Here is a 27,125-nt window from a genome sequence, read left to right on the forward strand (position 1 = left end):
CAACATTTCTATTATTTACTGAAAGCCAATGATTCATATCTTTATATTTAACTATAATTTTTTTTTTGCAATGGAGAAGACCGTCTAACAAGGGCATCCCCTTGGGAATAATAAATTTGTCTCAATATATGAATTATGGACAGATTTACCCAAGCAATTATATTATAAAGTTAAATATTTCCACCTAGGCATTTATTCACTTCTTATATTTTCTCATGTGGTACAAATCATGAGAGTAACTTGTAATTATGCAAGGTAATTTGCAACTATGCAAGAATCCTTTGATGCATTATGTTGTCTAGTCACATTATTTTAATATAAGAATTAAAAGTTAATTTTTATTGTCTATTAACATTTAAAAGAGTGCCCCAGCACAGTCTTTCCTTCTTCTCCCCCTTTTTGCCAAGTAATTTTACGGACTCTGGGAGCACCACCGACATTCAAATTATCACACATAGTGGAAATTATAAATATGGTCGGTAACAGTTATCCATCAAAGGTTATAGTCTGATACGATAACCTGTTGCGGAACTACCCATCCTGTACTAAACCTAATTGAGGGATTAGATTCCTTGTCTAGGGGGGATGTTGGTTTACTCCGGCAGCATATACAGGATGCTGCGAACTTTATGGTGGAAACCATAAAAGAAATAGGCTTTCTTAATGCACGTACCACCGCTATGGCAGTGTTGGCACAAAGGGGCTTGTGGCTATGCCAGTGGACTGCTGACGTGGACTCCAGGAAAGGCGTGGAAGGCCTACCATTCAGGAGAGGCCTTATTTGGAGATGAATTAGACAAATGGATCTTCACAGCTACTGCAGGTAAGTCTACGCATCTTCCTTCCGCAGCCCCCCCAACCAAGAAGACTTATTCAGCTTCTAAGTTGCAGTCCTTTCGGACGGCCAAGTTCAAAGGCAAATCGAGAGGTGCTTCTACGTCCTCCAACGCGCAAGAGGTAAACCACGCAGACCAGCAACTGACAGAGCTCAGGCTCTGCTTCCTCAAAGCCTTCAACATGACGGTGGACCGCAATGCCTGGAAGGCTGTCAGGTGGGAGCCCAACTAAAATTCTTCAGTCAGATCTGGTCCAGTTCGTGCCAGGATCCCTGGGTTATAGTTCTTATTTCCCAAGGCTACAAACTGGAGTTCCAAGAGCTCCCACCTCACAGATTCTTCAAATCAGGCTTACCAGTTTCACAAGGGGCAAGTATAACTTTACAGCATGCCATCCAAAAGCTGGTACAGACTCAAGTCATTGTTCCAGTTCCACCTCATCTGCAAAACAAGGGGTATTATTCCAACTTGTTTGTAGTACCGAAACCGGATGGTTCGGTAAGACCAATTTTGAACCTCAAGTCATTGTACCCGTACTTACGAGTGTTCAAATTCAAGATGGAGTCTCTAAGAGCGGTGATCTCAGGTCTGGAGGAAAGGGAATCCCTAGTGTCTCTGGATATCAAGGATGCCTACCTGCACATTCCAATCTGTCCGCCTCATCAGGCTTATCTACGGTTTGCACTGCAGAACTGTTACTACCAGTTCCAGGCCCTGCCATTTGGTGTCTCCACGGCACCAAGGTGATGGCAGAGATGATGTTTCTACTCCGCAAACAAGGAGTGAACATAATTCCATACCTGGACGATCTCCTGATAAAAGCACCGTCCAGGGAAAGGTTGCTGGACAGCATTGGTCTCTCAACCAAACTCCAGGATCACGGGTGGATTCTGAACCTTCCGAAATCTCACCTAGAGCCAACATGGAGGCTCCCATTCCTGGGAATGATACTGGATGGCCACTTACGAGGCACTTCAATACGGAAGGTTTCATGCAAGACCCTTCTAGCTCGATCTGTTGGACAAATGGTCCGGATCGCATCTTCAGATGCACCAGAGGATCTGTCTGTCGCCAAAAGCCAGGATCTCCCTTCTGTGGTGGCTACAGACTTCTCAGCTCGTCGAGGGTCAGAGGTTCGGAATTCAGAACTGGATTCTGTTATCCACTGACGCAAGCATCAGGGGTTGGAGTTACTCTGGGAGTTCAGTTTCAAGGAAGATGGTCAAGTCAGGAAGTCATCCTTCCAATCAACATTCTGGAACTCATGGCCATATACAACGCCCTACTGCAGGCCTCACATCTTCAAGATCAGGCCATTCAGGTCCAGTCGGACAATGTGACGGCAGTAACGCACATAAACCGACAGGGAGGAACGAAAGGCAGAGCAGCAATGTCAGAGGTGTCAAGAATTCTCCTCTGGGCAGAAAGAAACGCTGTGGCGTTGTCAGTGGTCTTCATTCTGGGAGTAGATAACTGGGAAGCAGACTTCCTCAGCAGACACGACCTGCACCCGGGAGAGTGGGGCCTTCACCCGGAAGTGTTCAGGTGCTTGACACGTCGATGGAGATATCCACAGATCGACATGATGGCCTCTCATCTCAACAAGAAGCTCAGGTGGTATTGTTCCAGGTCGAGAGACCCACATGCAGTGGCGGTAGACGCTCTGACTCCTTGAGTCTATCGGATGGTGTACGTGTTTCCTCCACTTCCTCTGATCCCAAGATTTCTTAAGCAAATAAAAAGGGAAAAGCTTCAAGCAATACTCATTGTTCCGGACTGGCCAAGAAGGGCCTGGTACGCGGATCTTCTTGAGATGCTGATCGAAGATCCATGGCCTCTACCTCTTTGAGAGGATCTTCTGCAACAGGGCCTGTTCGTCTATCAGGACTTACCGCGGCTACGTTTGATGGCATGGACGTTGAACGGCTGATTCTAGCCAGGAGAGGGATCCCTAACAAGGTTATTCCGACTGTGATCCAAGCCAGGAAGGGGGTAACGTCTAAGCATTACCATCGTATTTGGAAGAAATACGTCTCTTGGTGTGAGAGCAGAAATTACTCTGCGGTGGATTTTCATCTGGGACCTTTCCTGCTTTTTCTGCAGTCAGGTGTGGATGTGGGCCTGCGTCTGGGCTCCATAAAAGTCCAGATTTCGGCTTTGTCCATTTTCTTTCAGAAACAATTGGCTTCTCTCCCTGAGGTCCAGATGTTCTTGAAAAGTGTTCTGCACATCCAACCTCCCTTGGTGCCTCCCACGGCACCTTGGGATCTCAATTTGATGCTGCAGTTCCTCCAATCGGACTGGTTTGAACCGTTACAGGAGGTGGACGTAAAATCTTACGTGGAAGACTGGCTCTCACTGTTGGCCTTGGCTTCAGCAAGACGTGTGTCGGAGCAGGGAGCTTTGTCTCACAAAAGTCCCTATTTAATTTTCCATAAGGACAGAGCTGAACTCGGAATTCGCCAGCAATTTCTTCCTAAAGTGGTGTCTGCGTTTCACATCAACCAACCTTTTGTGGCTCCGGTTGTCACAGACACATCTGCTACTTCAAAGTCTTTGGATGTTGTGAGGGCTTTGAAGGTGTATGTCAAGCGAACAGCTCGTCACAGAAAATCGGACTCGCTGTTTGTTCTTTATGATCCCAATACAATTGGGTGTCCTGCGTTAAATCACTCCATTGCTCACTGGATCAGGCTTACTATCCAGCATGCTTGCCATGTCCAATATCTGTACAGGCCCACTCTACTAGGTCGGTGGGTTCTTCCTAGGCGGCTGCCCGGGGTGTCTCGGCTTTACAGCTCTGCTGAGCAACTACTTGGTCAGGTTCGAACACGATTGCTAAGTTCTACAAGTTCGATACTTTGTCCAAACTGAAGGTCTTCATAGGCCAATCAGTTCTGCAGGAACCTCTGCACTCTCCCACCCGGTTTGGGAGCATTGGTACATCCCCATAGTACTAAATGGACCCCAGTATCCTCTAGGATGTAAGAGAAAATAGGATTTTCGTTACCTACCGGTAAATCCTTTTCTCATAGTCTGTAGAGGATACTGGGCGCCGGCCCAGTGCTTCGTTCTTCCTGCACTGTTACTTAGTAACATAGTAACTAAGGTCGAAAAAAGACAATTGTCCATAGAGTTCAACCTATTTGTGGTCTCCTATGCAGTCTTATTATAGGACTAGTTTATTTTTATGTTAGGACTAGTTATATTAACTAATGCGTGCCTACGCACCATAACCCTGAATACCTTTATCCAATAGGAATTTATAGAACCCATTCTTAAGGGTTACTACTCTCTCTCAGGCAGGGAATTCCAAACGCGTATTGTCCTTACTGTGAGAAAACCTTTCGCCTCAATGTGCGGAAACTCCTCTCCTCTAACTTAAACGAGTGACCACGTGTCCTCTGTGCTGATCTTATAGAAAACAGGTCCCTCCCGAGCTCTGTGTATTGACCCCTTATATATTTGTAGATGTTGATCATGTCCCCTCTTAGTCTCCTCTTTTCCAATGTAAATATGCTTAGCCTTGCAAGCCTTTCCTCGTATTCCAGCGTCTCCATGCCCTTGATTAGTTTGGTCGCCCGCCTCTGAACCTTTTCTAGTTCCAGGATATCCTTTTTGTAATATGGTGCCCAAAATTGCACACAGTATTCAAGATGTGGCCTCACTAGTGATTTATATAATGGGCGTATAATACTCTCGTCCCTTCCATCAATTCCCCGTTTTATGCATGCTAATATCTTATTAGCCTTCTTTGCTGCACTCCTACTTTGGGTACTGCTGCTTAATTTGTTATCTATGTGAACCCCTAAGTCTTTTTCCAGTACAGAATCCCCTAGTATTACCCCATTTACTTGGTTAAGTAATGTTGGTTCAGCCGTTGCTGTTCCTGTTTCAAGTTTGGTTAGCTTGGCTTTCCTCTTGTTGTGTGTGTGTGTGTGTGTGTGTGTGCTGGTTCGGATTCTCACCATTATCCTTATCTATCCTTCTCTCAAAGTATGTCCGTCTCCTCGGCACAGTTTCCTAGACTGAGTCTGGTAGGAGGGGCATAGAGGGAGGAGCCAGCCCACACGATCAAATTCTTAAAGTGCCCATGGCTCCTAGTAGACCCGTCTATACCCCATGGTACTAAATGGACCCCAGTATCCTCTACCGACTTCGAGAAAAGGATTTACCGGTAGGTAATTAAAATCCTATCTTCTGGGGGGCGTGGCCTGGACGTTACATGGAGCAGACGTGCCTCAGCATAAGCTCCTGCTAACTTAGCCCTTTTCCGCTATTCTACTGGAGACTCCAGGCTTTAACTCTCCCTAGAGGACCTGCAGATCACAGTGCCCTGCATAAAGCACCGGCGCCCGAAGTCCGTTGACGCTGACCGCCGCCTGAGGCCTTCTCCTCCACCACAAGCCGGGGCCTCGAGTTTCGGGCCGGCTGGCCCCCGAGCTCCGGAAGCGGGAAGTGCCGCACACAGGACCCGGAGAGCCTCCTCCTTCCCCCTGTGCTTACCCGCGATCCTCCCCGCCTGCGGCTCCCCCGCTGAACACCGCACGTGAACGAAGTAAAGCCGCTGCTGCACCCAGGAAGACAGTTCACCCGGGCAGACCACCCAGACCCTCCCGGCGCCGGCGGCCATCTTAAGGACAGGTGAGAGCCCAGACGGGCTGTGGCATAGGACAACCCACACTGCTTTCCTCCCCACCCTGCCTCACTACTGTCCTGCACAGACACCTGGGCGCCCCGATATCCGGGACCCACACAACGGGACGCAAACATCAAGGCCCCCCTGCCCGGCCGTCTAAGTGGCCCGTGGCCCCCCCCCGCCCGCCTGGTACTCTGACCCTCTCCCTCTGTGCCATCTCAGCATAGACTTTTGAAGCGACTACCGGCCCGCCGCACAGCAGCCGCTCCCCAACCCTACCCGCTTCTCCTGGCACCTGCGGTCCATAGGGCCCAAGTGATCGCCTGCCCTCTACCAGACGGGTCATTTTCTCCGCCATATAGAACCGCCTCGCCTGAGCCAGCAGGCCATCAACTGGCAGTACCCACGAAGTTAACCCAGGCAATACAGATACCCCCGTGTTCCCTCCTGGATCACTTAATCCTGCGAGGATATATTGCCTATAATTCACCGTCCAAGAACCCCACGCTGCAGCGGTACAATCTGACTCACAGATTTAGGAGCAAACCTCCTCATTCCGTCTCTACTCTATATCCATAACCGACGACTAGAGGACCTAAACGCCCGACATCTTCAACTCCTCTGGAATGTAGGAGCTCTTGAAGCAGCCCGCCGCCACTCATGTTTGCTTGAATAACACATATGTGACTTTATTGTGACTGAGTTCTCCTGTTTCTTTAGTACCTGTTGTTCGGTCCCGGTCTAGATCTCCCCCTTCCTTTACCCTCCTCACTTGCCCACGGGCTAAAGAATGGCCCCTAAAAAAGCTAAAGATATAATCCCGCCCAAGATATCCTTTCCCTCTCAGAAACCCCCCCAAATCTCCCCCCTACAAATCACCACCTCCCCCCCCCCCCCCCCGTCCCAGACCATATGGGCTCTAGTGTCCTGTCCTCTGCCCTTTCAGGGTCAGGAGTAGATTGTGAATCAGACGCCCCTCTGACGGTGAGATCCCTCTGTCAGATCCTATCCGCTTTTAAGTCGGAACTCTCTAAGGACCTAACTTCAGCGGTCCGGGAGGTCAAGACCGAACTAGTGGCACTGGGGGATCGCACAGACCACATAGAACGCAAGATGGAGGAATTGGTCGCCTCCCACAACGACCTGCTCGCTTCCCATGATCGCCAACAGCAAGATCTAGATCAATTAAAGTCCAAGATGGCAGATATGGAGGACAGATCACGACGGAATAACGTCAAGATCAGAGGCATCCCAGACTCAGTATCCAACTCTGAACTGGAGTCTTACGCTACAGCTTTACTCAAAAAACTCCTTCCAAATGCGGCAGCTTCTGAACTTTTGATCGACCGCATTCATAGACTGCCCAGACCACGCACCGTCTCATCCGACCTCCCTAAAGATACACTCCTCCGGATCCACTTTTTCCCAATTAAGGAACGGATCATGAGGGCAGCCAGAGAGTCCAAGAACTCTGACATCCTAGGAGGCCTCCAAATTTTTCAAGACTTCTCAGCAATCACCATAGCAAAGAGACGGGCCTTCACGCCTATCACCCTTGCCCTAAGGTCACACGACATCCGCTACCGCTGGGGATTCCCAGTCAAACTGATAATCACCCACGAGGATTCGACCTATATCATCTCCTCCCTGGATGCGGGGGTCAAATTACTACTGGACTGGGACATCTCTATCCAGAAGCCGTCTACTTCGTCCCGTGCCTCTGCTGTCCGCCATGACTGGGCGACCGATTAACTCACTGGACCGATACAACAGGTCTCCCCATCCTCCCCTAGCCGGCTTCTCCGGCTCGGGGAGAATGTAGACTCCCCTCCCTCTATCTATGGGAGGGGAAGGCATCTTATATATCTAGGTTATCTACAATTTAATGCCACTATTTGCCTGTCTACATGTTTTCTTCTCTACCCTGCTAGATACAGGTTAACTCTTTCACCAATTGTCTTGATGATGGTTACGCTATGGGTCTAAGTTCTGATTTCTTATACATCCATGTTGATTACCCGGTTTGACCCCTGGCGTATCCATCCACTGATTAGTGAGGATTATTACGTTTGTACGTGTGTTGATACCCTCGTTTTATAGTTGTTTTAGAGTGGCGGTGTAAGCCTTTCCGGCCCGCCTCCACCACTTTCTGCACTACTGCTAACCCCCGACCCTTTCTACCCACTCCCTGCAGTAGTCATGCAGGTCCAATATACCGGACCTTTTTTCTTTATTGTTTTTCACCTCCTATTCCCCAGTTGGTGTCCCTCCCCCTGGTGTTCCCCCACTCCCCCCTGCTCCCTGAGCTCCAAACTTTACATATATCCCACATCATTGCTGTATCTCAGTACCAGATATATGCCTTCCAAACAGATTCCCTATAGTCCCGAGCCTATCATTCCTTGTTTTCGGTCCCAATGTTGAACCTTATATCTCTCAACGTCAAAGGTCTAAACTCACCTAACAAACGCAGACTGGCCCTATCATTCTTTCACCAACAGAGAGCGGATGTGGTGGCATTGCAAGAAACCCACTTCTCCGCTAATAACCCTCCCCTCTTTAAGAATAATAACTTCCCCTTGGGATACTATGCTAATGGTCCGTTTAAAAGAAATGGAGTGGCTATCCTATTTAATAAAAATGTCTCATTTACCCTGCACACCCAAATCTCAGACAAAAGCGGTAGATACCTCATCCTTACCGGCCTCCTGGACAATAAACCCGTCACACTAGTATCCCTCTATGCACCTAACTCCAACCAAATCACATTCCTACGTAAACTATTCCTCACCATACGCAACTCGACAAAGGGCTCCCTAGTGATTTTAGGAGACTTTAACCTAGTCCTAGACCCTAAACTGGATAAATCCCGCCATCTCTCCCAATCTACCGCTTCCACCCCCTCAGGCCCTTCCTTAGCATTCCGTAACCTGCTCGTAGAATTCGACCTCTATGATATCTGGAGAGTCTCCAACCCTTCGGGAAGGGGCTACACATTTCACTCCCTGGTCCATAATACTTACTCCAGAATAGATCTGATCCTATGTGACAAATGGTCCCTCCAGAGGACTGGGGAAGTAGATATTTTGCCAATTACCTGGTCGGATCACGCCCCAGTCCTCTGGAAATGGAAACTGCATGATCTTCACAACCCTCCCCACCAGTGGAGACTCTACCCGTATCTGCTGAATAACCCGGTATCAAGAAAAATCATCTCAGAGTCTATTGATTCTTATCTGGCCACTAACTCCCCTCAAGACACCTCCCCCATTAACCACTGGTGTGCCCTCAAGGCGGTCATCCGAGGAGCTGCCATTCAAGCCGGTGCTACACTTAAAAAACAGGCCCGTCTAAAGCAAGCGAAACTAGAATCGGAATTACTAGCCCTCGAATCTCGAAATCTAGCCCAACCCTCTAAAACTCTTAAAAATGAAATTTCTACCATTCGAGGTCAACTCCAAAAACTTCTACTCGCCCGCACCCAAGTGGCCTTGAATAAATTACGCCACAAATTTTACCTCCTTGGCAATAAAGCTGGAAAAATGCTGGCCCGTAAATTACGAGCACAGCAAGCCAGGAACAGGATTAAGTGCATATATTCCCCCACCAAACAAAAAATATTGAACCCTAAAGACATAACCAACCAATTTGCTCAATACTATGCTAAACTTTATAATCTAGAGTCCGACCCCTCCACCCCCCAACCTACTCCCCTCTCTATTTCCTCTTTCCTAGATAATTTATCTTTCCCTGCACTCACCCACGAACAATTATCTACCCTTAATGCCCCATGGTCAGAGGAGGAAATCTCAGCAGCTATTAAATCCTCTCCTAGAAACAAAGCCCCCGGCCCAGACGGGTTTGTCTCTGACTTTTACTCTTCCTTCCATGACGCCCTCTCCCCCCTCTTGACGGCCCTCTTTAATACATTTTCAGACCTCGGCTCACTTCCCGCCGAACTCCTAGAAGCCCGTATTGTTACTATCCCAAAACTCGGTAAGGACCCCGCCTTTGTCCATAATTACCGACCCATTGCATTACTAAATTGCGACATTAAATTATACGCCAAAATCATAGCGACACGAATTAACAGCTATCTCCCACTATTGATACACCCGGACCAAACTGGCTTCGTACCAGGGAGACAGGCATCTGACAACACGCGGAGAGTATTTAATTTAATAGACTCCTTAGCTGGAGATCAGGGCCTTCTCTTGCTGTCCTTGGACGCGGAGAAGGCCTTTGACAGACTGAACTGGAAATACATTCAGGAAGCTCTTCGTAGATTCGGTTTCAGAGACCGTATCCTCACCTCTATTTTGGCGCTTTACAGCTCTCCTTCGGCCCGGGTGTTCAATAGTGGCTTCCTATCTGAACCTTTCGGTATCACCAACGGCACTAGACAAGGTTGCCCCCTATCCCCCCTAATATTTGTCCTTTCTATCGAACCCCTTGCAATTTCAATACGCGATAACCCCCTCATCCCGGCTCTACAGATGGGAACATCCTTCCACAAACTGAGCCTATTTGCTGACGACGTTCTCCTCTTCATCTCCAACCCCTCTACAACCCTACCCCTCATACACTCTACTTTAGACGCCTATAGCCTAGCATCTTATTACAAACTTAACACGACCAAGACGGACGCGCTTCCCTTCAATTTAACCCAGTCCCTCCCAACACTTCAAACCTTTTACCCTTATAACTGGAGGAAATCCACATTAAAATATCTAGGTATCTACATCCCTGTCTCCTCTCCTGATCTTTTCGCTGCCAACCTCTCTCCCCTAGTTGAGTCGCTGGACATCCTTACAAAATCCTGGGCAGCCTATGAGGTCTCCTGGCTAGGACGCATGGCAGCATTTAAAATGTCCCTGCTCCCCAAGTTAATGTACTTATTCCGCACAATCCCATACCCTTTCCCAAAAAAGACACTCCAAGCCTGCTCCAATGTCATGTCTCGGTACATCTGGGCCTCAAAACCCCCCAGAATGGCTCTATCTAGAATGGTTTTACTGAGAGAATTTGGCGGCTTCAACCTACCCAACATTTCCCTGTATCATGAAGCTTCTCTCCTGGCTTCCACTAAACATTACTTTGAGACCCACCCTCAATTGAATTGGGTGGAGTTAGAACAAGCACGAACAAAATCAATCCCCTTAGCCGACCTCTTCCGTATCCCTAAACCGCTCCGTCCTATCTCGACAAATCTCCTGCCATCCACTCTAGCTACACTTCGTTCTTGGGACAAACTGTCCTCCTCCTTCCCCTCCCATATCTCCAATATCCCGCAGATCTCCATTTCCACATTAGCACTGATGATTCCTCACCTTAACCTATCCAAATGGAAACAGGCAGGCATCCTTCTACTAGCTGACCTGCTAGATGGATTAGTTCTATTCTCCTTCTCAGACCTTAGGTCACGTTTTACTTTACCAGCCTCAGAGTACTTTCACTACATGCAAATCGCTCATTGGTGGAGAACAATTCCCCCTACCTACTTAACCCTTCACGCGACCTCATCCACACTTTTATCTCGCCTCGCCCTAACTAAAACTAAAGGGGACATCACATACTGGTACAAACTCCTCATAACCCCCTCTTCTCTCTCCAAAACCAACGCGCACATGAAATGGGAACAAGACCTAGGTAAGACCCTAACCCCAAACGATTGGCGACTTACTTTCCTATCCTCGTTTTCCATGTCCAAATGTTTAAACCACACGGAAATGCAAATAAAACTAATTAATAGAATGTACCTGACCCCTGACCGTCTTCATAAATTCTGGCCTTCCCAAAGTAATAAATGTTGGAGACAATGCGGCTCGACAGGCCACATCTTCCATATCTTCTGGAAATGCCCTGTAATTGCCAGCTACTGGTCAGAAATATTCGACCTGATAAATAAGGTCCTTTCCATCAATATCACACCTGACCCGATCATTGCATTATTCCATATTTTCCCTCCTTCAGTCCCTCCTCCTGCCAGATACGTTCTAGGCCACATTTTAATAGCCGCTCGGGCCAATCTGGCTCAGCTGTGGAAACAGTCATCACCCCCCACCCTGCGTAAGGCGATCCAAAAGATAAACCATCACTTCCTCATGGAAACAGAATTTAACCCCCCATCTACTAACCCACCTCCCCACAAATCCAGCTGGTCCCCATGGCTCCTCTTCGTGTCCTCGAAAGAAGGCTCTAAATACTTTCATAAGTCAACTACAGATACCCTCTCCCCCTGTAGCTCAACGGAACAACCTAACCCCTCCTAGAGACAAGTAGGCTAACCCCATTCCCGCTCTCTCGAAGTTCCCGGGACATTTTCCTTTTTTCTATCTGTTTTATTTTTTCTTATATGCTAAAGGATTTCAATGACTTCAATGTTGTTTTGTGTTGCGGAGGATGACGATTATGTACTCGTTGTCCCCCACATGCTCAATGCTGTTGTACTATCCTCTTCCCTAAGTCTGGACGCTCCCCTCCTCTCCCCCATCTCCACCCTCTTCTTCTCTCCCCCCCCCCCCCCCCCCCCCCCTACCCAATAAGCTCCTCTCATACCCCTCAGTGCAATGTATTGTGTTATATTCCCCTCCCTTTTTGTTTTGTACCCCATAAATGTGATATTCTTTCCCTGCACAATAAAAACTATTGATGGAAAAAGCAAAAAAAAAAAAAAAAAATAAAAAAAAAAAAAAATCCTATTTTCTGCCAAATATTTGATAGATAAAATTGATCAAATATGTCTAATGACAGTTGTATAGTCTAGAGATTTTTACATACATATTATTACTGCTGTACATGTTTGTATTCAAGTTTTATTAGTGTATAGAGCATGACACTCTTTTTAGTATTGTCATGTACTGTGTTGCAGATGTCTTGGTAATAGGATTCATTACTTGTATCTTAAATTGGCCACTGTATCTCATCTCATAAGATTTCAAATAAAGGGTGTGATGCAGAATTGAAGGCCAGTCCATTTGCAGAATGTATGTTTGTGTTTCGCTTTGCATGTGGTCCGTAACAAAGTGTATGTAGCTGTGGCGTTGTGAGTGAACAGACCACATCTTCACTTGCAACTGAGGGGGCGTGATTGATTTGTAATGGGGCTGTCCCATGTAGAAAAAGTTCAGAGGAGGGAATTCAAATGTTTGCGCTGGCGGCTGTCAGTATCTGTTTCCTGACTGAGCAATTCAATTGTTGCTCCGTTAAGGCGCGAACAGTTGCCTGCACAGGCATTTCTGCTTGCAGCACCCCGTGCTGGAGAGTAGAAATGTGTGAAAAAGTGACCCGTTTTGGCATCAAAATGGCATTTTCACATTACTCCCAGAACTTTGGTCTGTTTTAGCCATTTTAAGCGTCCAAACACGACACTTATGGGTACATTAAAAAATGAATAATTGAATAGCTCCCCCAATCTCCCTTCATATTAGACGGGAGATCGGGCATGCATAAAGGTAGAGCTTGGGGGAAGCCCAGCACTTCCGTAGGTGCTGGGCTTCCCCCATGAGTGATGCTGACGGCTGGAGCACACCACTGTTAGTGACGTCAAGGATTGCCGGTCTGGCCCCGATAGTGACGCTGGTGGGGCCATGCACCCTCCCCGGCTTGCTGCACCCCCTTTTCATGCTCTTGGGCATACTGCCCCAGCACCACCACCAAATTCCTAGGCAGAACACTATAGTCCTATAAAATGGTTTAAGGAGCCAGAGGGGATTATCCATTGTCCCCAGTAAAAAAAACTGCAAGTTAAGTCTCCTACAGTAATTTTTAGATGCTTTGGTTACCTGGCTTAGGGGTTTTGACCCCTCCTGGCATAGGCAACTTAAAAAATACCCACACATGCGATAATATTAGTTTAATCAAGAACTCTTATATTTGTGCAGATGCGTCCTCATACACTGTGTGGCGCAAGTGAGTTGTGCTGAGCGGTTTTACTGCTTTTGCCTCCTTTTCTCTGAAATGTGAGTCTGAATTGCAATGTGATGCAATAAAACCGCTTCATGAGAGTGTGCTGATTAATATGCCACACACTGTGCAACGGAATCTGCATTCGAAGCACAATGGAAGTTATATTGACAAAGCTGTGGCCTCTGTATCCTAGCGGTCCGATTACAGATTCAGACTCTGATGCACACAGATATACAGTGTCACGTATCAAATGAATCAGCTGATTCTCCTGAAGTTTTGTTGCATCACATTGCAATTAAGACACATTTGAGTGAAAAGGAGGCTAATGCTTCGTACACACTATGTAATATCATTCATGATCTGAATTATATTGTTCAGTCCTAAATGATATTGCATAATATGTATGCATGATCCGACGTACGATGCGCGCTCCCGTGGGTCGCATGCGACTTCGTACATCGGACTGCATGCAGTCTTGATGAGGTGATATTGTGTGGTTTTGTTTCTAGACATCGTTTGTAGTGTGTACACACGATCCGATATATCTTATACAATATCATACAATATTGTATTGTATGGAATCGCATAAATTGTACACAGCGTTAGTTGCACAGGACCCAGGGTGCTGTGCACATCTGTAAACGTTTTCATAAGTGGTACAATCTGAATAAAGCATACTTGGGCCGATTCAATTAGCCATAAGTTTGTCAAAAATTGCTTAAAAACCCACCCCATGGCTTTTTGCTAAATTCAAATCTATGTTAAGTTAACGTGGATTTCAGTTTGCAGCTGTAGCCTAGGTGAAAGGTAGGGAAAATCCTTATTTCAAGGAAATAATGGGGTCAATTCAATTAAATGCAATGTGAATAGCGCCGGGAAGGAGGTCCCAGAGCTATTCAATTCAGTGCACTATGCCGGATAATGCTGATACTCACACCTTAAACATTCTCCACCTTAAGTGCCTGCTGCGGTGCTGTTTGCGTTGCAGTAATGGCAGAAAACGCAGCGCAGCAATTTAGTTGGATTTCTGCTGAAATCCTCTGGTTGGGCATAGCAGCATGCTGAATTGAATATCTCTGGGACCTCCTTCCCAACGCAATTCACATTGCATTTCAATGTCAGAACACAGTGGAGTAGCCTTGGGACACCCCTCCCAATTAATAATAATGTATTTAGGTTTTCAAATAGTAATATATGTCCAGTAAAGGCATGTCATTTTTCATATTACTTTCTCTAAATAGCAGAAACATGGGGTAGATGATGACACATTTAAATACTCTAGAGCACAGGTTCTCAAACTCTGTCCTCAGGACCCCACACAGTTCATGTTTTACAGGTCACCTGTAGATTTTAGAATGTGACAGTTGGTGATACACAGTGCAGCTGCCGGGTGACCTGGAAAATGTGACCTGTGTGGGGTCCTGAGGACCGAGTTTGAGAACCACTGCTCTAGAGCACAGGTTCTCAAACTCGGTCCTCGGGACCCCACACAGTGCATGTTTTGCAGGTCTCCTCACAGAATCACAAGTGACGTAATTAGCTCTACCTGTGGACCTTTTAAAATGTGTCAGTGAGTAATTAATACACCTGTGCACTTGCTGGGTTACCTGCAAAACATGCACTGAGTGGGGGTCCCGAGGACCGAGTTTCAGAACCACTGCTCTAGAGACTTTTATTTGCTGAAATACACCTGCTGGCCATCATTTATAAAAGTTGCAAAAATCAACTAATTGATTCCATTTAAAGCCTTCAATACTTTGCTTATGACCACTAACAGCCTTCTACACTGTCTTTTTTTTTGGGGGGGGGGGGGGGGGGGTTCAGGATGATTTCCCTGGTCTTTTACGTGCTTCACATTGGTTGCACACTGCATTAATAAAGGACAACAAAACTAATTGCAAGGGGGATTGGGGGCTTACCTAATGAATAGACACCGCAAAATGCACATAATGCAAAATTCACGGCTTACGGAATCTGCCAGAAATGGTATTGCAAAAAAAAACCCAAAAAAACTTCATGTTATAAAGTTACTATCAAAAATAATGCTCTCACGAACATGAATTACCTTTATCACAGTTTCCAGATTTACAGGTTGAGTATCCCATATCCAAATATCCGAAATACGGAATATTCCGAAATACAGACTTTTTTGAGGGAGAGTGAGATAGTGAAACTTTTGTTTTTTGATGGCTCACTGTACACAAACCTTGTTTAATACACAAAGTTATTAAAAATATTGTATTAAATGACCTTCAGGCTGTGTGTATAAGGTGTATAAGAAACATAAATGAATTGTGTGAATGTACACACAGTTTGTTTAATGCACAAAGTTATAAAAAATATTGGCTAAAATGACCTTCAGGCTGTGTGTATAAGGTGTATATGAAACATAAATACATTCTGTGCTTAGACTTGGGTCCCATCACCATGATATCTCATTATGGTATGCAATTATTCCAAAATACGGAAAAATCCCATATCCAAAATACCTCTGGTCCCAAGCATTTTGGATAAGGGATACTCAACCTGCATTACATTTGTAGTGTGTTATGTTAGAAAGACGTGTTGGACAAAACAAATGGGGCTTAGAATGTTGTTCCAAAGTTTTCTTCTTTTTCTTTCCCTTTGGTGTTTTCCAACTATAGTTGAAGTTCAAGTGAATGGGAAAAAGAATGTATATAAGCAAAGGAATTCCCAGAAGCTCCATGTAGAGGTAAGGAGTAAAAGTGTAATGTGATAAAGTCCATTTTCTATACCCATTTCCTTTTGTAGAAAATTTGTTAAAAAGGCTGCAGTTTGGATACCCAAACCTGGACTTTGGATGCCCATTCAGGCTCATTAGATGGGTTTAGCCACTTTGCGCCTCAACTGGCAATGGACGTATGATTGAAGCAACAAGCCTATTGGACCTATAATCAGTTGTTCTGGGGTTACAAACTTGGCAGATATTATGTGTTTGCCTATTATTAAATATAATATAAACAATGAAACAAATCTGTTACCCACTGTATGCTGTTTTTTTTTGCGAGAAAAATGTGACTGCTGTGGCTAATGGGCGTCTATAGGAGCAACAATTGAAGAGCTCCAATAGATGCCCATTGCTAAAGAGGCCCAGCAGGGGGTGCGCAGCACAATTGAATCCCCCCCGTGACTAATTTACGATGTTGGAAAATGCAATGGTCTCTCCAGAGATTCCCCAAAGCCAGACTGCAACATGATGCAGCTGGGGAGAGGGAAGTGGACTGAACCCCATCACCCCAGCGGGCAGGAGAGTGGGAGCCTACAAGTTTGTATTGCCTGCAGTTCAAATCCAGTGCAGGGTGAGCCGAGGTGGAGGGGATGGCCCTGTGCAGTGAGCACTTCCACAATGGCCAGCGCATTCTGCACACCCCCATCAAAAAGGCACTGGAGAAAACTCTGAAATGTAGTAGGTAGATGACCACTATCTGACTCTCAACCACACTAACATGGTCTATTTACACTGAGAAAACTTACTGGCTCTCCTCCAGTTTGGGATTGTACGTATTGCAGTTGACACTTGCACAGATTGTTCCAGACAGTATTTGTAATGCAAGCCAGTAGGCTCTTAACCACAGTGCTCTTAACTCATTTAATTGAGTTGATAACCTCCTATTTTAGTGAAACTATATGCAGGGTGTCTATCAACACCCTCTAGATGTGTAATTTAACATATCCTCCAAGTGGCAATAGAACTCTCCAATGGCATTACCTCCTTGGGGTAACTTTCTACCAGGTTTTAAAGATTTTACAGTGTATTCTTTGAGAAATCAAAACCATCTTGATCACATCTGATTTCCATTGTACATACTAATGAATGGTCTTTCCTCGGTCTTAAAAATCAGTTATTTCTCAAACCTGGAACAAATCATTCAGGAAAATTTTGAGCAATGGCAAATGGCAATGTCTCTCCTACCTATCCCGCAGCCAATGGTTCCTTCCAGAGCCCAGCTCAACAAAATGTCAGAATAAGCGCCTATCTCACCCAGCCATTTCTCACCCCCATTGACAAGGAGGACCTGTCATGCTTCTTGACGTCATCAAGACAATCAGGGTGCCGCTAGAAAAGAGGCAGAGGGCCAGTTCTGGGAACCTCAGTCAGCCAGCAGGTATGGTGAATAATGCCTGGCAATTTCTGCAGCACAGTGTCAACCCTAGGAGGACTTTTACCAGCAGCAATGGCAGATATGCCAAGTTTCCTAAGTCTTTGCTGACCACACTAAAAGCACCCCCTGGCAGAGATCGGCCCCTTGGAGCTCTTGATATGGTTGATTATTGCACCTTCACACTAGTCTCAGAGACTGAACTCTGTAGCGCCTTCAAAGTGATAGTTGGCCTCTCTGTGCCGTCCTTCTTACTCTGATGCTGTGTTTTAAGGCACAACCTAGTCTAGGCAGTGCCTGGGTGGTATAATGCAGCTTCAATTTCCTCATAATAGATCCAGCAGTGCTAATTGGAATATCCGAGCACTTCGATATTGTTTTGTAGCTTTTCCCTGCCTTGTGCATGTCTAGAACTTTCATTTTCTTAGAATGTTCTTTGGTCTTCATTTTCAGTTTTCCATCAGATTCACAGTATGACCAATATTGTTTCAATTAGATGGTCGTATATTTATTAAAACTGACCATTTTTAATGATTTGGAAGTTAATGTTACTTGAAAGCCTTTTGTTAGGGTGATATCTTTCATTTGTGTGAACTTGGAGCTTTCACAGCACCAGGTAGAATAAAAGAATTTTCAGACAAAATGATGAGTTTGAAACTATGCTTTCATTGCCTACTGGTTTGCAGTAGCAATATCATTTGCAATAAATACAAATCTGTTGATGTTGAATGTTTAGGGCAGAGGTTCTCAAACTCGGTCCTCGGGGGCACACACAGTGCATGTTTTGCAGGTAACCCAGCAGGTGCACAGGTGTATTAATTACTCACTGACACATTTTAAAAGGTCCACAGGTGGAGCTAATTTCACTTGCGATTCTGTGAGGAGACCTGCAAAACATGCACTGTGTGTGCCCCCGAGGACCGAGTTTGAGAACCTCTGGTTTAGGGGGTTGAATATTTTTACAAGCCACTGAATGTGCTCAAATTTAACAGCACTCCTGTCACTTAGCTGATGGTGTGAGAGTCAGTTTTGCAGCATGCATTTTCAGCTTTAAACTAGAGGGGTAGAGAAGACAATTTTGTCCTGCTTATGAACTGCTTTTAATTCTTTGCAATCAACAGCCCTCCAAATACAGAAACAAATGACTTTGCTAACTTGCCGTAAGCATTGTATTAGAATCATGCATAAATCCCTTCTGTTATCTCATTAGCTTATTAATAATGCTGCAAGTCATGGTTTTATATATGTTTTACAGGATAAACGTAAAAGCAATATAGGCATATGATTAAACAGATTTGAGGAAATATTGGATGAAAGAAATGTATCCATTCATCAAAGCTTCATTATAATGTTCAATTCCAAGAACAATATGACACACTATCTCTCTTCTATAAAACTACAGATATTGTCCAGATCATGTATATTCTGAGACGGTAGCACTTTCTGGCTGATGGTAGATGTCTTGGGCACACGTTGGATGCCATTGGGAGATATTCACAAAGGTTAAGTCAAGAGACAAAAATGTGAAACCCCCCCCCCCCCCCCCCATTAAACTCTTAAACAAAATGAAACAGTTGGTAATAAATCCTTTTCTAATAGTCACCCTCTCGTTTTATCAGATGTAAAATTTTAGATTAAGGGTAGAATTTGCGGGCTAATTGATCTCCCGGGGCTATCCAATTAGCCCAGAAGGCAGCCCAATGCCTGGCACTTGTTGGTTTTTTTTTTTGTTTTTTTGTGGACCTCCTGCTGTCCTCCCCCCCCCCCCCCCCCCCCCTAAATAAATAAATAAATAAACAAAATAAAATAAAATGGTAAAAGCCTGTGTTGTGTGTTTTTTTTTTTTTTTTTTTTTTTTTTCTTTGTCTCACAAAATTGTTTTAGGGCTGACTGGATTCCCCCTAAGAATCTGTTTGGTCAATAGCAATAAAGTTCACGATTTGAAAATATGGTATAGCACATTCTGTAAACAGTGTTACATTCTTGGTAATTTTTTTTTTTTTTTTTATCCCATCAATACAACACCCAGCATACATTTCCTAAATCGTTACACATAGAAAATCACCTGAAAAATTCCATGTCTTTATTGGTTCAATTTTACGATTTAAAAAACCTCTAAATACATTCTAAAAGGCGCCTTTGAACTTGTGGCAGTTGGTTTTTAAGTAGTGTGTAGATAAGAGTATCAAAGTTTGGGTAATTTGTATAACTACTATTTGTTGTGTTTTCAGAATATTTGTCTTCTATTTATTATTTTCAAATATAAATGGAATGGGGATTCACTATTGTGAATCTACTTGTATTATCACATTCTTGCTCCAAATAAGCGTGTATGACAAAATGCCCATGTATGGGCAAAATATATTTGCCCATGTACAGTTATATGCCTCTTGAGATATGATGGGCACTGTGTACACCTGGTTTGCTACTACTTTTCATTATAAGTGCACACTTGCACATATACTATATTAAGAGCAGAGATGTGCATGGAAATGTATGTTTTCAATTATGTCCAATTCTGCGTAGCCTGCAGCTTTGTTGAACTTTGTCTATGTGAGAACACCCTGCTACTGTACAACCCAGTTCTATGGTCTGAAGTCCAGAGCTAACCAGAGCATACACAGGTGCACGTAAAGCTCAGCATGTGCCCGCTCCCTGTGTTTTGTATTGTATACACTCACTTCAAGGATCTCTACAGTGATAAATGTTCTGTCACCTAGTAGTGGTCTAACCAATTACCATCATTGAAAAAAATACAAATAATCTGGGTATTTTTCTGCTACACACCTGGCTCCCTTCTCATATAGGGAATTGATTGGTTTAGTTCCACTTAATCTATGCACTCCTCAAAATGTGTGGTTTGCATTATCTTAGTCCATTTTATCTCTAGAGCATAGTTCGTATCACTTTTCTCTGTAACTTTACCACCAACCCTTGCCTTCTATATATTCAGTACACTTTTGTTTAGTCGCTCATTATTTCATAAAGTGATGCATGTATCACTGCAAGGCTGATATTAGGTATGTTAATTGAATATTATTGCACACTCGATCTTATTTGTGTACATGGATCTATGGGGTCTGTTTAGCATTGCTGTAGCCGCTACCCCCTACTATATTAGCTCTAGCCAGACAGGTTAGGGGGCAAGGAAGGGGTAACCCGTCTCCTGCTGGCATTCTAAAATTTGGGTTGCCGCGTAATATCATATCACACCAGGCTATATCATGCAATCTAGAGGAGAATTTTGTGGGGTCTTCTTTCTATTTTTCACTATTGTTACATAGGGAGAAGCTGTGATGGCTCCTTTTTTTTCCTGGATAAAGGGTTAATCAATGTTTGATAAATAGACCCTTGAATATTTTCACAATACCCCTCTACTCTGTCTATAATTTAGGTGATACTGCTAAGATAGTAATTGCCAACATACTGTACAGAGATTTGATCTGAGTTAAACTATATTGTGAATAGAGTTCAGCCTTTATAGCTCTCTTTACAGAGAAGAGTGTAGGAGGTACAAGTCAATCACAGACCTATATTTTCTAAACCAGTGTTTCACAACCACTGTCCTCAAGGCAGACTAATACCCCTTTTCCACTGACTCAAAAATCCCGGGTTTTTGCACATGACCGTGCATGAACCTGGGAATTTTTTGTCAGTGGAATCTGCTCCACCCAGGTACAGTCACCCAGGAATCTTTCCCAGGTACCTAGCATGGTTTTACCTGGGAAGGGTCCTAGGTGAGCTGCAGTGGAAACTGGTTACCCGGGTCATTCAACCCAGGACCCGTTTCCATCACAGGGAGAGACTCATTCCGTTGCAAGGAGATGTCATCTCCAAACGCTAGCACTGCATCTGTGTGCAGTGTGAACGGTGCGGTGGAAAAGGGGTATTTCTCGTACCTGACCCAGATATGAACTGTGCTCCAAATCTCTGATCAGACCTGGAACTTCAATGGAAAAGCGGTATTATAGTCCAGGTTTCAATGCTATCCATGCTTGAGCACAGATGGTTAAATCAAAATAACTGAGGCACTAATTAAGTCACCAGTGCTCAAATAGGGCTATTCTTAAAAGCCTTGAGGACTGTGGTTGGGAATGCCTGATCTTATCAGTATATGTGTAGATAAAGGGAGAAACTACATAGCTCCATGCACATGAATGAGATGGAGGAGGGGAGTAGTCAAATAGACCCAGAAGTTTTTCAGGTGCAAAAAACAGGGGTTTTCACTTTTTTTTGGGGTGGGACAGACACACTATTCAATTATCCCCCACGTTTTCCGTCCAAATTTTTTTACATTTGCATGCAAAGTCGCAGACCTTTTATGTGTTTTCACTGCCAAGATCAGGAAAACAAATGCTTGCTTATCACGGATTTGGTTTAAACAAAAAAAAATCCTTGATAAAATGGCTGGCTTCGGGGCCAATTAGATATCCCAGAGCGGGTAAATTAGGCACGGTAATTTACTACGGCTAATTGAATACTGCCCTGAATGTTGAATATACAATTAATATAAATAGCATCAGCCTTGCGGTAACACAGTACAGTACTTGTGTCCATGTATCTCCACCTCCACTCCCCCCCCCGCCTTTGCTATGACCACCGACCTGGCATATTGACTGGTCGGGAAGCCAGCAGAGAGGTTCCAATGCCAGATCCCAGCCGGGTGGGATCCGGCATTGGAGATGTGAAAGGGATTTAAGGAAAACGGGTCTGCCAAAAATGCACAGAATAACCTGCTGTTACCAATTTATACTGGTAATTTCTTAGACCACTACTAGATAGCATATCATTTATCACTGAAGAAACCTTTGAAGCGATAAATGAGATATACTGGATTAAGAGACAGATTCCTTCATTAAAACAGGGATCTTCCCAATAATGAACCTCATTTGTTTTATGTAGGAAATTAAATAATTAAAGACAGGAAAATATTCAGAATGGTGAAAAGTTGTAATACATAAAGGTTTTAATCACACATTTTTATACTCCACCCAATCTGTATATTTTAAAGAAAGATGTAATGCTTTTTACAAAAATAATGTAGAAGATAAAATAAAGATCTGAAATTATGTCTACAGGTCAAAAATTTACAGACTAATAGTAAATTTACACACTGGGCGATATGAGTGAAAGATATGAACGATCTCGTTCATTAATGAACGAGATACCGTTCATATCTTTCAGTGCGGAGGCACCAGCGATGAACGATGCGCGGCCCCGCGCTTGTTTATCGCTGGTGCCCCGTCGCTTGTGCATGCAGGCCAATATGGACGATCTCGTCCATATTTGCCTGCACCACCATGGTGACGGGAGGAGTGAAGAAACTTCACTGCCCCCCCCCCCCCCCCCCCCGCCCCCGGTGGCGGATCGCGCAATGTGTAGGGCCCTTAAATTTTCAGACTATGTATGCTCCTAGTATTCTATTTTAAATGGGGTAAAACAATATGCATGCATTAAGGTATTTGTGAATCAGCAGTCACTTTTTTTTTTTTTTTGTACTCCAAAACTATTTACCTTTTCTTTATTCTCTTCCTCAATAGGATGGCTGGTTGTGGTGAAGTTGGCCACACTTCAAACATGTTGCCAACAAACAAGAAGTTAGGAGAGGCCTGTTCCAACGGCTCAAACCTTGCAGTCCCTGAATGTGCTATTTGCTTACAAACCTGCGTGCACCCAGTCAGTCTTCCTTGCAAACACATCTTCTGTTACCTGTGTGTGAAAGGAGCCTCATGGCTTGGACGGCGATGTGCCCTGTGTAGGCAAGAGATTCCTGAAGATTTCCTTGACAAACCCACTTTGCTTTCCCCTGAAGAACTGAAGTCTGCTAGCCGTGGGAATGGGGAATATGCCTGGTACTATGAAGGAAGAAATGGTTGGTGGCAGTATGATGAGAGGACAAGCAGAGAGCTTGAAGATGCCTTCACAAAAGGTAAAAAGAATACAGAGATGCTGATTGCTGGCTTTCTTTATGTAGCGGACTTGGAGAACATGGTACAGTATCGAAGAAATGAGCATGGACGACGTAGGAAGATGAAAAGGGATATTGTAGATATACCAAAAAAGGGTGTTGCTGGTTTACGACTAGACTGTGATGCAGCTAATGTAAATCCAGCACGTGAAAGCTCAGCAGATGGTGCAGACAACATTGCAACACTTGGAGCTTCATCAGGTCAACCAACTGCTGTTTTACCTGTTAGACCTCACACAGCTCTTGGTAGCCAAACTGCAAATCCCTCCCTTCCACATTTGGATGCGAGTACACCACTTGACAATGCGTTTTCCCAACTTCAGCTTGGAGATCATGCAACAGGGAGAAATAACATAGAAGGTGAAGAAGGACTGCCACAACCTGGAGGCAGAGTGCCAGCTATTGATTCCACAGTAGATGACCCTGAAGCAGATGACGACGGTAACCAAGGAATTGTTTCACTTCAACAGAACGCATTTCTTGTTCAACAGAGACACACAGTGATAGGTGCTACACAGCCGCCAACACCAGATCATGCAGCTGCAGCAGCAAATGGTGCACAAAGTGCCATTGTAAGGTCTAGAAGACCTGATGGACAGTGCACAATTACAGAAGTCTAAGTGACTGAGGTTCCTGTGCTTCTAACAAGACATGTAAGAAGTCACTGCTTTAGGATTGAGCTCAGACTTAGATAACTGGGTGTTTGAAATGGTGAAAATATGACCCCTAACATGAAGTATACTGTATGTTGAGTTATTTCAGTTTTAAGCTGGAAGGTGTATTTATAAATAGTTAACTGAAGAGACTTTATAATCGGAGTGCTGAGTTGGCCTGTGACATTCTATATTTTCTTTTAGTGGTGCTAAACTAGAAGGTATGATTCATTTAAGTCCATGAGTTTAAATATTCCTTCTTGTTTATTGCTTTATTAGTAAATACAACACAATAAAATAGCAGCCATTTTTGAAAGTGGAATAAGGAAAAACAGTTGTGATTATGGAATTGCCAGTTAACTATTACCTCCAGTTCTTTAGTCCACTTTCACTTGTCATAATTGTTATCCCAAACTAAAGCTGGCCACACAGCAAAGGATTCTTTTTGTAACCAACCAAGTACTTGGCTGTTCAGAAACAAACTCCAGTAATGTATGGGAGCAAATGACAATCAGCTGTTTTCTCGCACACACTAGGAGCAAACAGGATGAAAACGGTCTTTCAGACAAGTTGGTTAAAACTATTTAATCAATTTGTAATTTTTCTGGAATTTGGGAGCGAATTTTTGATTGTCGTTTGTTCATAGACATTACCGGATTTTTGTTTCAAGTTGCCAATTAGTTGGCTAGTTTGGAAAGAATCTTTCCACTTAACTCAGATTTCCCTACTCATTTGCTTACTGGTTTTATGAATGCACATTCATTTAAATCCCTATTCTCTCTCATCACACTCCTTCTTCCCTAGTATGGGATGTCACCAATGTACAGTCTTCATGTTGTTCCGCGGGCCCATTCAGCAACCTAGAGGTGTTTTTTCTCTTACCACTCTGTCTTTATATGTCATGTGTGTTTGCATTTTGCTTTGTGATAGCTCCTGGTTCTTTCTGAATGAGTAAAAAATCCCTCATACAATGCTAAATTAATAATGGTTGGGCGTTCCATTCAATTTACTACTTCAATGTTAAATTCTTTAACTAAAAAAAGAATCCTACAACTAATTTTGCAGCTATTCATCTTGTCACTGTGTAAGCTTGGCATGACCCCTGACCCGTGCTCACTGTATGATTATTAATTTAATTCTTCAATGGAAAGCGAACTACAGTTGGGCTTCAGTGGAATTTCAATTAGCTCTGCATGAGTTTGACTGCAAGAATGTGAGAAAGAAATCTAAAATTCCAGGAGCTGAGTAAATGTGTAATTTAATGACATGTAGTTGTAAGTTTGGAGTAACGTGGGCTAATAAGCAAATGGCTTCCATACTAGATCAACCTTCCAGCTGCATATGTATAGAGCTAATACTGTTTTGTTGACCATTTTTAAACCTTTTACTCTTCTTAAACTTTGCTGTCTAGTCTGTATTTAGAAAATATCCCCTTCAAGTCGTCTTGTTTTTGTTACAAGATTTGTAATTTAATAAAGATTACATTTTACCAGCAACAACTTGACTTCTGTACTCCAGTCATTGTGTTTTTGGTAGAACAGAATTTAGTGAGCATTCAGAGCTGTAATTTGACAACTGCTGAATGCAATAGAATGTTTATAGCAGATATAGGGGTCTATTCTTGAAGCAGTGAAAAGAGTGGAGACATTGCCCATTGCAACCAATCAGCTTTAAAGTAAGTCATTGGGGGGAATTCAAATGTTATCGCACCCCCGATCTCCCGTCTAAAGTGACGGGAGATCGAGGGGCGATATTCAAATGCCCCACCGCTGGTTGCGCCCATTACACTCGGGTTTAGGTGCGCAAAGCATCCAACCCATCTAAAGTAGTGGGCGCGAGCATGAAAAGACCCGTTTGGGAGCCCAAACGGGTCTCTTTACGTGCATTGCAGCTCACTACCCCAGGGGGGTAGCGAGCTGAAATGAACTTGTTGCGCTCGTCCGCAGCATTATAATATTGCCGACGGGTGCGGGAGAGGGGTCGGAGATTTGAATCTCGCCCATTAAGTGTATTCTTTAAAATTATACGTAGCAGCTGATTGGTTGCCATTGGCAACTTCTCCACTCTTCAAAGCATCATAAATAGACCCCAGAAACTGTAACCAGTACACTATATAAAATGGAAGTTAGCTAAGAATTTGGTTAGAAATACAAAGTATGTAACAATTAGAATGCATGCAGTGCATCCCAAGCCCATTGTAAACATATGTAATTACACTAGAATGTGTTACAGAAATACACAAATGTGGTTTTGTTACGTTACGGACAGGAGCTCGGACAACACAAATCTAAAGAAAACCTGCTGTTTAGAGTACTTTGGGTAATGTAATGAAGCCTATAATGTATAAATAAAAAGATGTAGAGAAATAAATAGAACTTTCCTTATTTGGTGTTTTCAATAGTATTTTTCTCAAATGCCACCTTCACCCACAGAGCATATATACAACCGAAGCAATTTTGCAACGTGTAACACAATTTAGGATCAATGAACACCCTTGGTGAGAAATTATCCCAAAACAAGAGTCCCATATGCAATATAGAAGTCCTATGAATATATGCTGGTCCTCTCCACCGTAAAGGTAACATATGTGACATGCCTGTAGAGAATTACCCCTTATAGAAATGTGCTTACTTAATAATTACTTGAAATTCGGATCACCAAATTTAATTTGTGTGATCAACCACAGAAATCCTGTCTCTTCCAGTTCTCCAATTCACATATGAGGATGGGAATTAACATAACATCATAGTGTGATATTGTTTAGGCAAATCCAATATTCTTATAAACGCATAAATCACAGGAAACCTATACAATTTTAAAAAGGGAGTTTGTAATGCAAGATGGGTTTGGGTATTGAGAAAAAGTTGAAAGATGAATTGTAACCTCTTCTGCTCCGTCTACAACATGGGTCTTCAACCTGTGGCCCTCCAGCTGTTGTGGAACTACACATCCCAGCATGCCCTGCTCAGTTTTAGCATGCCTTAATAGCAAAACTGTTGC

At 44.0% G+C, this 27,125-nt stretch overlaps 1 protein-coding gene across 2 annotated transcripts in view; it reads left to right on the plus strand.

Moving 5' to 3' along the window:
• The window catches only part of RNF146 (ring finger protein 146), a 40,309-nt gene extending 14,685 nt beyond the window's left edge, over window positions 1-25,624 (plus strand). The window contains exons 2-3 of one of the 2 annotated variants that reach the window (XM_063917295.1): window positions 16,029-16,096; window positions 23,045-25,624. In XM_063917295.1, the coding sequence (XP_063773365.1) occupies window positions 23,046-24,092 (1,047 nt within the window). In that variant the 5' untranslated portion in view covers window positions 16,029-16,096; window position 23,045 and the 3' untranslated portion in view covers window positions 24,093-25,624. The remainder of the gene's footprint in view (window positions 1-16,028; window positions 16,097-23,044) is intronic. The other variant, XM_063917296.1, reaches the window with a different exon arrangement.
• Window positions 25,625-27,125: the final 1,501 nt, after the last annotated feature.

This window comes from Pseudophryne corroboree, chromosome 4 (assembly GCF_028390025.1).
Source record: "Pseudophryne corroboree isolate aPseCor3 chromosome 4, aPseCor3.hap2, whole genome shotgun sequence".
NCBI lineage: Eukaryota > Metazoa > Chordata > Amphibia > Anura > Myobatrachidae > Pseudophryne > Pseudophryne corroboree.